Genomic DNA, 13,064 nt, shown 5'->3' with positions numbered 1-13,064 from the left:
ACTGCCCCAGGACACAAAACTATTCTGAAGATGTTTGGGATGGTGGTTGAAGGGAAGGAAGATGTAAATGTAAAGAGATGGGGATAGATAAGAGTGGGAGTAGAGAGTAAAGGACTTGATGAGGCCCATGTTGTTAAGATAATTACTAACAGTCATTGTCTCTTAATACAGGGAGACAAGTGGTCATTTATCATGTCACTGATTGCTTTACTGTTTGATCTTATCCGCACGAAACCTAATCACTTGTTCACTTATCCCGTCCGCTTACATGAGATATGAAGAAATATTTTGGAAAATAATTTTAAGTTTTTATCTTTGTATAAAGCAGGTGTGCCACTGAATACGGTTGTGCGCACAGACTATATAATAAGTTAGGGTTAGGGTTAGATGTAAGATGAAAGAGTTGATTTGCCAAACACATCCTAAAAACAACAGAACAGAACAACAAAATTTAACTTAAAGGAAGTAAAAATATTAGAACAAAAAACAAAAAACAAAACAAAAAACATCCTGAAGCAGTTACAAAATCTAGGAGCCCAAATGGCAAAGATACAATCAGGTCTTCAATCTAAACTTGGAACGTCAATTAAGGACCAATCTGAGACCCCAGACAGGCTCCTGAGGTTACACTATACAGAATAAAGCCATAATGCTCAAAATAATTTGGAACAGCCACATTTCACATCAGCTGATGACGTGAATTCTGGTAACAATCACTGGCCCTCACTGGCCGTATCTCTACCAGTTGGTAAGGAAATGATGCAAATAAAGAATCAGACTTAGCTAACGTCGAAATCAGCAGAGATGTTTTTCACGTATCTATCACTACCACCAGCAGCATTAAGACTGCATTAGTCAATGCCACGCATATGTTTCCAAATGTATTACCAGATGGTAACAAATGCCCTAGAGCATAGTCAATCCTCTTCGTTACTAATCACCACTCTTCCCAGGAGTGTCATACCAAGTCTCATACCAACACCTCACAATGTCTGTCCCGGAGGTCTCTCCATGTCTCTGGATGCTGTGAATAGCTATCTTGGTGGCCTTGAAACCCCCCAGCACCCCTACCTCGAGGGATTATGATATGTTTTATCCAGAAGTGCTCTGTGTTTTTGTTCTGTGTGTCAATTATCGGGACAGTCTAATGGCTTGATCTCTACTGTTGTAAGAACAATCGGCGTAGGAAGAGGTCAGGGGTGAGCTGGAGGGGTGGTGATGCTTGTGTATGTGTGTGTTGTTAGGATGGAGTTATGTCCAGTGTGAGACACTAAAGAAATGAACATGAAGCATTAAGAGGGCTATTCTGTCTAATCCTATTAGTGTCTTAGATAGCCCTTTCATATCAGAAGGGGTCAGTGGAAAGAGCTCAGTAAAAAATCTCTCTGAAATGAGCAATGCCATCACCCAGTCATAAAAAAGGGTGACATCTATCTTTCTAACATCAAAAGATAATTTCAGTGGTTTTTATGTATATTTTATGTTGTTGAAGACAGGGATAAATTTTTATTGCTGCAAATTTAAAATAAGATCTGTTTAGTATGTATTTTCTTTTTAATCTTCCAGCACACTGTACTTGTTCAGAGCATTATTGAATATCAGAAAACAATGTTTCCTTTACACATGTAACAACAGTCCGATGCCAACAGCTTTAAAAAAAAAAATCTGCATTCATTGGCTTCCTTACTTCAGTGCATTTCTATGTGTAGTTCAGATTTTATATTTAATGTTTCCAGCACATTGTTCCATCTGCCTGAATTATTACACAGGACTTTCTGTTTGTCTCTATTCCCTCATTCATGCAAGCACCCAGTCCAGCAGGCAAGCAGCAGTCCAGCCAGCCCAGGCGCTCAGCCAGTCCAAATGGGTGGTCCAAACCCATCACCGCTGCTCTCCCATGCTTTGGCCTGCCAGTGTCCCTGCTGCCCTGACACCCTCCTCTTTTTTTTTTCTTTGCCTTCTCCCTGTCTCATGCATTCCTCCTATTTTTTCCCCTCTTTTCCTTCACACCAGTCTTGGCTAAGTCTTTACTCCATTCCCCTTAATATCTCAGATTCTCTCCTTCCAGTTCCGCCCGTGCATTAGCAACAGCATTGGCTCCTATTTCTCACCGGTTTTTGAATAGTTTTTGTCCCTGCCACTGAGCTGTAGTTGACCTTGTGTATGGACCGAGAAATGGTTTTCCAGTGTGAATCAGTCATTTGACCACACTTTGAAATCTACAATCAAAAATTCCACACTGCAAAACAATGGTTCCTCACAGTTAATTTGTTTTTAATGATGTTTTGTTGTAATAAGATTTACAGGCAAATTGAATTTGTCAAACCGTTGTATTTGCCTTTGATTTCAACAGTGTACAAGTTGGCCAGATGCATTTTTGGAAATTTTCCCAACAACACAGTGAAGTTACGTGTCTGTTTCCACCATGACTCACAGGCTTTGCCATAGATATTAGACAAACAAACCATGAGTTGTAGTGTGTATAGAGGCAAATACACCCATACAGTGGGGTCGAAAAGTGTTTCAGGAGACTTCTATTTTGCATCTGTTTTGAATGTAATACTATTACTTTAAATACAAATGATATCAACTTAACAATTTGAATGAAAAGTTGAATCTTTGAAAAAACATGAGTTTCAGAATACCTTAGTATCTGGTTTGGTTTGGTTTGGTTTGGTTTGGGGGGCAGTGGAATGAGGTGGAGCTTCTCCCTGGTCAGGGTGCAGTCAGTTCAGTGCATGTGTCCGAACTGAACCCAAGAGAAGGCAAAAAACCCCACTGTGGTCTGATACACTGTTGTATTATTCTCTCTCCGTTTCCTCTCCTTACATACACCCTTTTCTTACTGCCATAAATCTCAAACTTGGATTCATAAGTTAATTAGACTTTTTCCACTCTTCCAATGTGAAATGCTGGTTTTTCTTAGCCCATCCAAAGCGTTTGACCTTGTTTCCCCTCCTGAGAAGTGGTTTAGGAACTGCTATTCTTCCACTGAAACCACAACAAGGCAGCTTTTTTTGACAGTGATTTCGCTGATTGGAGTCTTGCGGTCTTTATTTAGCAAATTCTGTATCTGTGATGAAGTTGCTTTTTTATATCTCAGTATATTAAGCTTGATGTATTGATCTTCTGATAGTGTGGTCACTTTTGTTCTGTCTGATCGTGCTTTGTATACAACTCATCCAGTTTCTACAAAAAGCGTTTTAGAATTCCAGACACTGTCCCCTCAGAAGCCCTTAGTCTAGCCATGAGTTGACGCTGAGAGAGTCCCGCTTTGCTTAGAATAATAATTTGACTTCTGACACTTTCACTTAGGTCTGATGCCATTTATCCCGCTATCACAATGCTACTTAGTGAGCAATGATCTGCTGGAAACTTGAGGTGCTGCCTTATTTCTAACAGGTGAACACTGGCTGCAAGTTGAGGTACTTGAACAAGTCTCTGATGAGTAGATCAAATCTGAATGCATGCTTCAATGAAAGTGATACAGCTCAAGGAAATTTGACCTTTTGTGCAAAGGAGCTAAGTTGGTCAATGCCGCAAATTTGGTTAAATTAGATTGCTGACCTAGAAATAGTGCAGACTGTCCAATTATTTCCAGGTTTCCGTGAAAATATTAGAGATGTGGTCTCAGACTTTTGGACCCCACTCCAGGTAGTTTTATGTGCACTATGTCTGGGAAGACAAGAAATTAGTATGTGAAATCTGGAGTTCAGTCAAACTTCAGAGTTCATGAAACACATGGACTTTTTTGTCATCCTAGGACCATAGAGGCAGTTCTCCAGGCCAGAGCTGAGTTCTAGCAAGTTTTGGTCTTTTAATTTGGAGAGGAAATCTACTCCCTCCTCACACCAGCACCTCCACCTGCATCTACCAAACCATTCTTCCTCTTGTATTGAATGGGGGCAGCTTGTACCTTGAGGCAGATATCGACTCACAAACACTCACATGCATTTGCACATACACATAAACACATCACACACAAGACCAACTTTAGCACATGAAAGGCCTCCTACAGAAGTGAAAAACATACTGCAACAATGCTTTGAAGTCTATCAGTCATCCATCTACTGTAGGGATGTTTTCTGTTCCTCCTTCTCTAAAAGTCTGATTCATATCGCCCTTCCAGAGATTCCCTCCCTAAAGCCTAAAAGACAGCCAATCTGGGAGTTATTTGGCTCTTCTCACAATGGCCCCAACATATCCCAAACATGCAAAATTCAGTCTCACTTTTGCATCAAAGCAACACAGGAAAATAAACGAGATTTTCTAAAATCCCAGATGAGGCCTGCAATCTTTGTGCAATCTAAAAAAAGAAAAAAAAAAGAAAAAAAAAAGAAAGCACACATATACAAGAGCAATGCATACATTGAATAGCATACAGTAATTGCAGTGGCCAGTTATGGCTCAGTGATCTGTCAGCACATTGTGTGAGGGATTTTTAGTTGCCTGGACAATGGTGGTGCAATCCCCAGAGACAAATTCCAAAGAATTGACCCCTAAAACACAGAGTTCATTCAACTGGTTCTCAACATGCATGAACAACAGCAATATAGCCACAATCAGCCTAGTATGTATTAGTGGCAGATGGTTACACACATGCTGTAAGAAGACACATGCTGCCACTGTAAGAAGCATTTGGAAAAGACTAGCAGCAATAAAATATTTATTTCTCTACAGCAGTGATCACATCCCTGCTTCATTAACCTTTTATTCTCAAATGCCTCTAAACAGCTGTGATGAATAGACTACAATGCGTCACTGATGTTGTTTACATGCAGCAGACAGGAGGAGGTTCATCAGAGGAGGCCTGCTGTGTTTACGACCTGGTTGGCTTTCATATTTATGACAGCTGATGTATTTGATGCAGCTTTGTAATTAAACATGTGACAACATTGACAGTTCAGTAATTAACTGTGGTAATACGCGGACTATTAGGGGAAGTGTGTGGACAAGAAAGCATCACATTAATAGTGGGTCTTTTAAACTGAAGGTGTTAGTTGTTTATATTGTGATCACAGTTCTTTGTTTACTCGTCATAGAAATGTAATGTGGAGAGATTGAGAGGAACAAAGGGAGTTTGATTCTGATTTAATAATTTGCTTTCAACACTCTAATTAGGAAAATGTTACTACTTGTGTGTACTTACCTTCCATGTGTTTTGGGAATGGTACCAAACAGGGGGTTGTGTTCTGCTGTAGGCTCCACCATATGGACACTGGGAGCGAGTATGATGAATGGTGCCGCTGGGAGGAGGGGTACGGAACTGAGGCCAGCTATGTGGATGTGGTCCAGAATTAAATAAGCCTTGTCCGTCTTCTCTCTGACTAATCACCCACTGGTTATTCGGACCGGAGCACGACTGGAACATTTCTGACAACCCAAAACTGTTTCTAAGCAAAAAAAAAAAAAGGAAATATCAATTAGTCAGTAAATTAACCAATTACGTAATGAAATTGTTATATTATCTTTATTAAATCAGGATTTGTTCTTGAATTTCTCAGTGGACAACTTGTTCAGGAGAGGGAAACGAGAGGGCAGGAGAGACATGCACGGGTGGATGTGGTTGTGTGTATGCATTTACTGTATGTTCAGTAGTAATAACTGTGCTCCACACTGTGTTGCACTGGTCTCTATAGTTTGGTCTGGTCACTAATCTTGAAAGCTGGCCAGTTTCTTACAAAGGCATTAAAGGAACACTTTGCAGATTTTCAACCACATTAGCACATATCATGGTATGTCTGCCATATCCGCACTACTTACTAATGTTCCCTGTCTTCTGCCTCCATCTGATGTATTTACCATCAATGGACACCCGAAGACGTACAGATACTATGCTGACTTTGCCTCAGTTCCTTTTTTAACTTTCTACCTGGGTGCTTTGCTGTCTACTGTCAGATTTAAGAACTTTGAAAATTACCCACTTTCCAAAGGAAACTTGCCCAGTACTACATTAGAAAGGGATAAGTCATCAACTGCCGATGGTCCCAAGGGGAGCCAAGGGCGCAAGTATGAAAGTAAGTTAGTACTTCATATCTAAATTACAATATTTGAGTGCAAATTAGCTGTCACTGTCACTGGAGTACTAATGGAGAATACATGCAAAGTAGGAGACTTATACTTTTTGCTACAATGCAGAACTGATTGAGCACAAAGAGAATGTAGGTAAAAAAAAAAGAAGAATGTGTGTGATTATAATCTTGGTGTCTATTTCCTGCCTCTGTGTCTTTTTTCTCCTTCTTTCTCCTGATGTGGAAGGTTAATTGGCAAGGCATATGGCCGCCTGGCTGTCCAAGCATGGTGCAAACAGTGTTTAATTGCCTTTATTCTGTCACCAGCATTGCAGAATGCCTTCCACTGCAGAATTTGCCAGGCAGTTCTAGGCACTATCTGTAAAAATGTGTATGACGTGTACCAGGCGTGAGAAAACAGGTTTTTGTAAACGTAGAGACGGGGTTTTGTCCACCTAGCTGCATTCCTACAACAATGGTCATTTGGAACAACTGTGTGGTTGTCTGTGTGGGTTTAGCCTGAGTCTTTGTCTGTGATTTGTGAGGTTCTCTGTTAGCCCATGAGCAAGGCATCTTTCTTAAATAACAATTAAGTGGCTTAACACACGAAGAGTGTTTTATGGGTATGGGAATGTCACTCAACCAGGCTTTTGTCACCCAGTTACCCTGCACCATTACTAGCCCATAATGTGCATAGTTAGGTCAAATGGCCCAGGGTCAGAAATGAAATACATCCCCTTAGGGATTATATTTAAATTTCATACATTTGAATGTGAATGCCTGTATGTGAATGTACTGAACCATTTGACTGAAAAATAATCATTTTATTAAATGAGGACTTATCCCAACCTGGGTTTAAGACCAGGTTCTTTTTTATAATGACTATAGGTTTAACCCCTCATCCTACACTCTGATCTTATCATCTCCAGTGTAAAACATTGCTGTTTACTTTGGTTTAATTGAGTTAACAGTTAACAGATACCTGTTTACCCAAAAACAACAGTCTGGTGTGAACGGTTAAATGCAGATCGCTAACTGAACCTGTGCTCATTATCTCACGTCCTGCACAGGGTTCCTGTGTGAAAGTGTTATAAGTGAGGAATGTTAATCCACTGTCTGCAGCACTGCCTTCCGACTGTCATTCAGCAAATAAAAATCCTTTTTCACAAGAAGTGTCTCTGGAATCTGAATTTTAGTTTCTAAAATTCAGATTTTAAGTCTGCATTTTACCTTGTTATTTAGTGGTACAATAGTCACATGCCAAATTTAAATACAGTTACTGTTAGGGCCATTTATAACAGAACTATTGTATTGGCTAAGAACAAGTGTCTCCACAGCGCTGGCCTCTGATTGGCTGTAAACGTAATAGCTTGCGTGTGCTTATTTGACTTTTTAGTTGAAGCTGTGGAGCCAGGAGAGCAGACTAGTTTTTGACCGTGCTTGTTTAAGTTTATGTTTTTATGTATTTGTTCAACAAAGAAAATCTTCAGTAAAAGATAAACCCGGAACAAATTGAGAACGGAGTTTTTTATTGATGCACGCGTCAACTACACTCATGGACTCTACGGCTTAAGTGGGCATTTTTGAAATAACAGACGGAGCCGCACTAACAGTTACCATTTACTGCAGCATTAATCCTCATGCATTAACCTCTACCTTGTCCATGATCTCAATGTTTCTTATACAGAGGATTGATACTGATTATACGTCACTATTTTCTGAACGATAGTCATTTTGTGTTGTTCTTGATCAGAATAATACTTGTAGTACTTTTTTTTGTTGCGTGTGTTATGTTTTCAGTAGTGTGCTTGTGAATGTGTGTTTTTTTTCTATTTCCATAGATTTGTCTGTCTTTACTTCTCCATTTCCATCAAACTATGGACTGTCTGTGACGTGTTCCTGTCATGAGCACCCTCAGACCACAGCAGCATTCTCATACTCTCATCACAAGCGACTAACATTGGTTGTTGTAATTAAATTAATTTAATTTAACTTAGTCCAGGACTCCAAAGTCAAGAAGTCGCTGAGCAAAATCTAGGAAGCCACTTTTCTAAGACACAATCTCCACATCTAGCTTAATGTAAATCCTGACTGGGAAGCTGGTCCTGAGAGTCCTCTCCTCTTTAATTAGCTTACCTTAGCCAGCATAGCTCATTATTGATTGTTTGCTAAATGGCCACGTAAAGCTATAAACAGTGTGTGACTGTCATGTCCTTAACTCATGAGACCAGCACCTTATGATCCCTTGGTTGTTCAGCAAGTGTTACCCCTGTTTGACTTCCTTTTATTCCAACTGAGAGCTGACAATTAACTAAAGGCGTCCTGCTGCTCTGCAGGTAGGATTTACAGATACACAAAGCCTTGTTGTTGCTGAAAGACAATAGACAACAATGCTACGCTGCTTAGGCTTCAGGCGTGGTTCCAGTCTCTAGGATCTGACTTTTTTGTCAGTGGCAAAATTTTCTCTACATGAGTAACATAGTACAGTAAAAACCAATAAAAAAAAAAAAAAACTGTTAGTAAGCCCAGTGTGTCTGTCTTCCTGTGTGTCTGTCTATCTGTCCACTGGGTGCAGTTTGTCAGTGAGTAATCAGTTATCAGTTAATCACCATCAGTAATTTAATCAATTAGAAATATATTAACCCACAATCTTCAAAGACTTGAGTTGTAAACTCATAAAATGTGAGTCATACCTCCAGTCAATTGTGTGTGTGCGTGTGTGTGTGTTGCGTCACTTCAATGGGTCAGAGTTACAGGTGTGTGCTGACTGCTGATAGTTATCAGCTTGAACAGAACTAGCATCACCGTGACACAGCAAAGAGCGTTGCTGTACTAACTTTGAAAATAGTCATAAACTTTCTAAGCCTCGTGCTTGAGTGTAAATCCAATTTACTTGTGGAAGTAAAATGGTGAAGGAGTCGCTAGGCTGGTAATGTTGATACGACGGTACTTTACTTGTGAGTCCCTATGACATGTGCAAAGGTATGCTTATTATCTTAATTAAAACCAGTAAGAAGTCTGTCTGTCTATCCATCTCTCCATCCATGTGTCTGTGTTACAGGCTAACGCAAATCCTCACCCACCCACATGGAGACAGGAAGTTTGGAGTATCATTGCTGAGGATTTTCTGAGTGTCTGTGTCACAGATGAGAAAGCACACACACACACTGACGTTTGCCTCATTAAAACCTTTCCCATAGATGTACTACTTTGTACAGCTCTCCACTCATCATCACCTCCAATCCGCTCAACCCTTGCCTCCCTTTGAGCTCCACTATTTATTTTCATCAAGGCCTCTCTCTCTCTCCTACTTTCTCTCTATGTCTCTCGCTCTCCCTCTCATCCACAGCAGACTTTGTTGCTGGGCTGTCATGTATTGAAGCACCTATTTATTTGCTTTTTTCACCGCTAATTCTCTCTTATTGTCCTGCCCGGCGTCCCATCGCGTCGGGAACAAGGCCGCTGCAAGAGTTTTGCACCCTGCGCTCAAGATATGAGTCAGTGAGCCAAGATAATGATGAAGAGCTCAGACACACAGGAGATCCAGCCTCTATCACTGATCACACCAGCAAAGTCTTCTTAACATACACCCCTTGGACAAGGTCATTATTCCAGAGAGCATTCAGTTTGTGTGAAGAGCTGAGGTCACCATTTAGAGTTGTGTTTTAAACCTGTGTGGTTCAGCTGTTCCTCAACTGTTTTGTTCTGATTCCCATTGCTAAAATGGGACTTTGATGTGACCTAACTTGTTAAAGAAGCCATGCAAAATGTGTAGGAGAAAAAATATTTTGCACTATGTCCCAATAGTTTGACTCTATTTTAGTTCCTTCTAAACTTAATAAGCTGCACTGGGGATGTTGAAATACAGGGATGTTGAACTTCTACTATCATCACTGTGTGTAGGATTATACATCATACATTAATTACCTCTCAACATGTAGCCTCTGTACAGCTATAACTGCATTAGACTTGCTATTTTGAGAATTAGTGGATTTAAAACCCATAACATTTACCTCACTGATGATAATAATATTATAGCAACTAATCTCATATACAATGATAACATAAACAGACTCTTGATCTTGAGAAATGCAAACTGTGAGGAAAGCTGGAAAGTAAACAGATAGATATGTCTGGAGCAGCTTAAACCAGTGCCATGTGACATAAATAAACAATACTAGACACAGTAACAGTTAATTTTCTTCTTGAACTGACTGAGGTGAATTAATGTGTTGGAAATCAAGTTTCTAGTAATAATTTGTCCATTATACTAGTGTGAAGGTGAAAGTGTAAAGCTGTCCCAGAACTTTATGAATATCTAATGTAGATGCTCATAAGACAAATTTGCATCTTAATTCGTAAAGGTTGCTGGTGCTTGCAAGATCTAGTGAATATCCATGTGGTCTACTGACGCAAGCAGGTATGAAATAGCATTCCAAAGATGAACTTATTGCTTTTATATGTCATTTTAAAAATCTTTACAACAGAAACTGTAACATACAAGGCCCCATGATCATATACTGAAGTTATAATCTCTCATTAAACACCTTATGCTCTCACCAGTCACCTAGAGAGACCAAAGATCATTTGTTGTAGTCTTTATCCACTCTAGTTAATTTTTGGACATTGTTAGAAACCAATATGTGCAGGAAAGAGAGCACAGAGGAGCTTCTGACATTATTCTTAAAATGTGGAAGACACACAGGTGTGGTGTTCTTCTGCAAAACACAGACGAGGAAAACAGAGAGATTCTATATGTGTCTAGTTCACAAGTCAATCAGATCCATTCTGTGACTTCAAAGACTGGTTTCAGGAAGAGGCTGTAGACCGTGGATGAACATTCACTTTCACTTTTCATTGGTCAAGGGTGTGTGCCACCGCTGAGAGGAGGTTACCGCAGTCTGACTTTGAAGTTAGCCCTCAGAGCAGACAATGTTTACATTCCTCCAGTACATTACGCCCCCCCCCCCCCCCCCCCCCCCCCCCCCGCCCAGTGCTGCACACACATCTCACGACTGAAATGCTAAATAAAAAATGTAAAAAACAGTTTTCATTATTATTATTATTTTTATTACTACTACTACAATTATTACAAAAGCCCAGACAATTCATTTTAAGGGTAACATGGACAGGGCATAACTAAACACACTAATGCAAATCCAAGTTGTCATTTCCAGAGTAACCACAAGATGGTGCTGTATGCATCCATTCAACTTTTTAAAAATAAAGACATTTTTATTATTTCCTTCTTGAAACTGCAACTTAAGCCCCCGCAGAAGTATAATAATAAAAAAAAAAGTCCTCAAATATTTGAGAAGGCGTGTGTGTCATCAGCAGTTTCTAAATGACATTTCTGTCAAGCCATGACTCAGACTAGAATGATCTCTCAAAATTGCAAAAGTCTTGAAGTGCCCTGTGCACAAACCTCAAAGTCAAAATAAAGCTGCACACTTCCATTATGTTGCGCACTGCACCAAGTTTGCACCCCGTCCTCTGAACATACAAACAGCTGTGTGGCTGTGTATGCACACATCTCTGCTATTGCACACTAATTTTCTCATAAAAAAGAAAAGAAAATAAAAGTAATTCCTCACTTGAGCATATTTCCTTTCTAGGATCATTTCTGACAGATATTCAAGTTACTTTGGGGGAGAAAATACTACTTATTAATCATGGTTGTGACTCATCGTCCCATGAGGCCTTTACACACGTCCACCCTCTTTGCCCTATAGCTCATCATGTACACACGGTTTTCCCCCTCCCCAGCCCCGAACCTGCACACGCACAGCTCTGAAAACAATATTCCCGTGATGCAAGATTGGAGAAGTTCATAGGGTTTTTTTTTCTTAATATATTGTAAATAATATCATGTGACTAAAAATGAGGAAGTATCCCATGAGGAACTTCAAAGATTTTCCCGCTGTGTCATCCTCATCTCTAAAAGCTGAGCTCAAACAAACATACAACGTGCCCACGTTAGGACACAATGTTGTCAGAGTGACACTATGAAACAGACAAGACATAATGTAGCGTGGTAATCTTTTACGAAGGCATTTTCATGAAATAATACGAGTGTAGAGAGGAGCAAGAGCCCATTGACTGTTTATACACTTAAGTACATTTTATAAACATGCATAGAGAAATTAAGAGAAATTACATGACACTGACTGTAAAAACTATTTCACAAAAATTATGTTAGGAAAGCAAATTAAAAAATAATTATTTCAGATGTCTTACAGTTTATATAGTAACAAAATGATAACATTCTCTGTCATCTCCAAAATTTCCATCTGAGGAATCACACAGAGAAGTATGTGTCCTTATCCACACTATATACATTCTTAATTTTTTTTTATTATATCTACATTTGCATGAACAAGAAATAGAGGCATTTAAGAGCCAAAGATGTGTTCTTTATGTCCAGAAATATTCCAACCAGACACTAACTAAGCAACATCCTGTTAAAACAGGATGTTTCTTGTGAAGAAATGAGGTGATGGGCTTCTTTATCCCTCATTTTGATATCAGCAAGGGCAGCTTTTATAAACTACACATCAACACAACATCTTAAATTTCAGGACAATATGATTTACATGTCAGTGTATTTGACCAAAAAAAACCCCCAAAGAAACAAAAAAAAGGAATCTCAAATTCTCAATTACCTGTAGTTTGGAAGTTATGGAAGACAGGTCCCCTTGTTGCAGTATGTATGTGGTTATCTACTCAAAAATCCAACTTCAAATTAACTTGCTTGTTGATCTACGTCCTACTGATGTTTAATCATCCCTGGAAGCATGGGCTAGTGAAAGGGCCCCAGATTTAAACCAAATTGCGTTTCCTCTTTTCTCGCACCCAGGAGCGGGGTGCAAAGGGAAGCTTTTGTGTCAACTGCCGCTACATCCAAGACAGAAGTAATCACAGATTCTTGCAAGTCATCGTGTTACATAAGCATGGTTGCCCATCAAATAGATTAAAAAACTTCAAAAGTTACAGAAGAAAAGCTTTAAAGTATGAAAATACTTCCTGTTGTATATAATTTTGCTAACTTGTGAG

At 39.5% G+C, this 13,064-nt stretch overlaps 1 protein-coding gene across 2 annotated transcripts in view; it reads right to left on the bottom strand.

Moving 5' to 3' along the window:
* tfec (transcription factor EC) overlaps window positions 1-12,854 on the bottom strand; it is a 40,256-nt gene extending 27,402 nt beyond the window's left edge. For both annotated transcript variants that reach the window (XM_041030598.1, XM_041030599.1), the window contains exons 1-2: window positions 12,674-12,854; window positions 5,150-5,393 (exon numbers count right to left, since the gene is read on the bottom strand). In XM_041030598.1, coding sequence (XP_040886532.1) covers window positions 5,150-5,371 — 222 coding nt within the window. In that variant the 5' untranslated portion in view covers window positions 5,372-5,393; window positions 12,674-12,854. The remainder of the gene's footprint in view (window positions 1-5,149; window positions 5,394-12,673) is intronic.
* Window positions 12,855-13,064: the final 210 nt, after the last annotated feature.

This window comes from Toxotes jaculatrix, chromosome 22, assembly GCF_017976425.1.
Source record: "Toxotes jaculatrix isolate fToxJac2 chromosome 22, fToxJac2.pri, whole genome shotgun sequence".
NCBI lineage: Eukaryota > Metazoa > Chordata > Actinopteri > Toxotidae > Toxotes > Toxotes jaculatrix.
The sequence above is the reverse complement of the archived record's forward strand: the minus strand, read 5'-3'. Positions and strand labels throughout refer to the sequence as shown.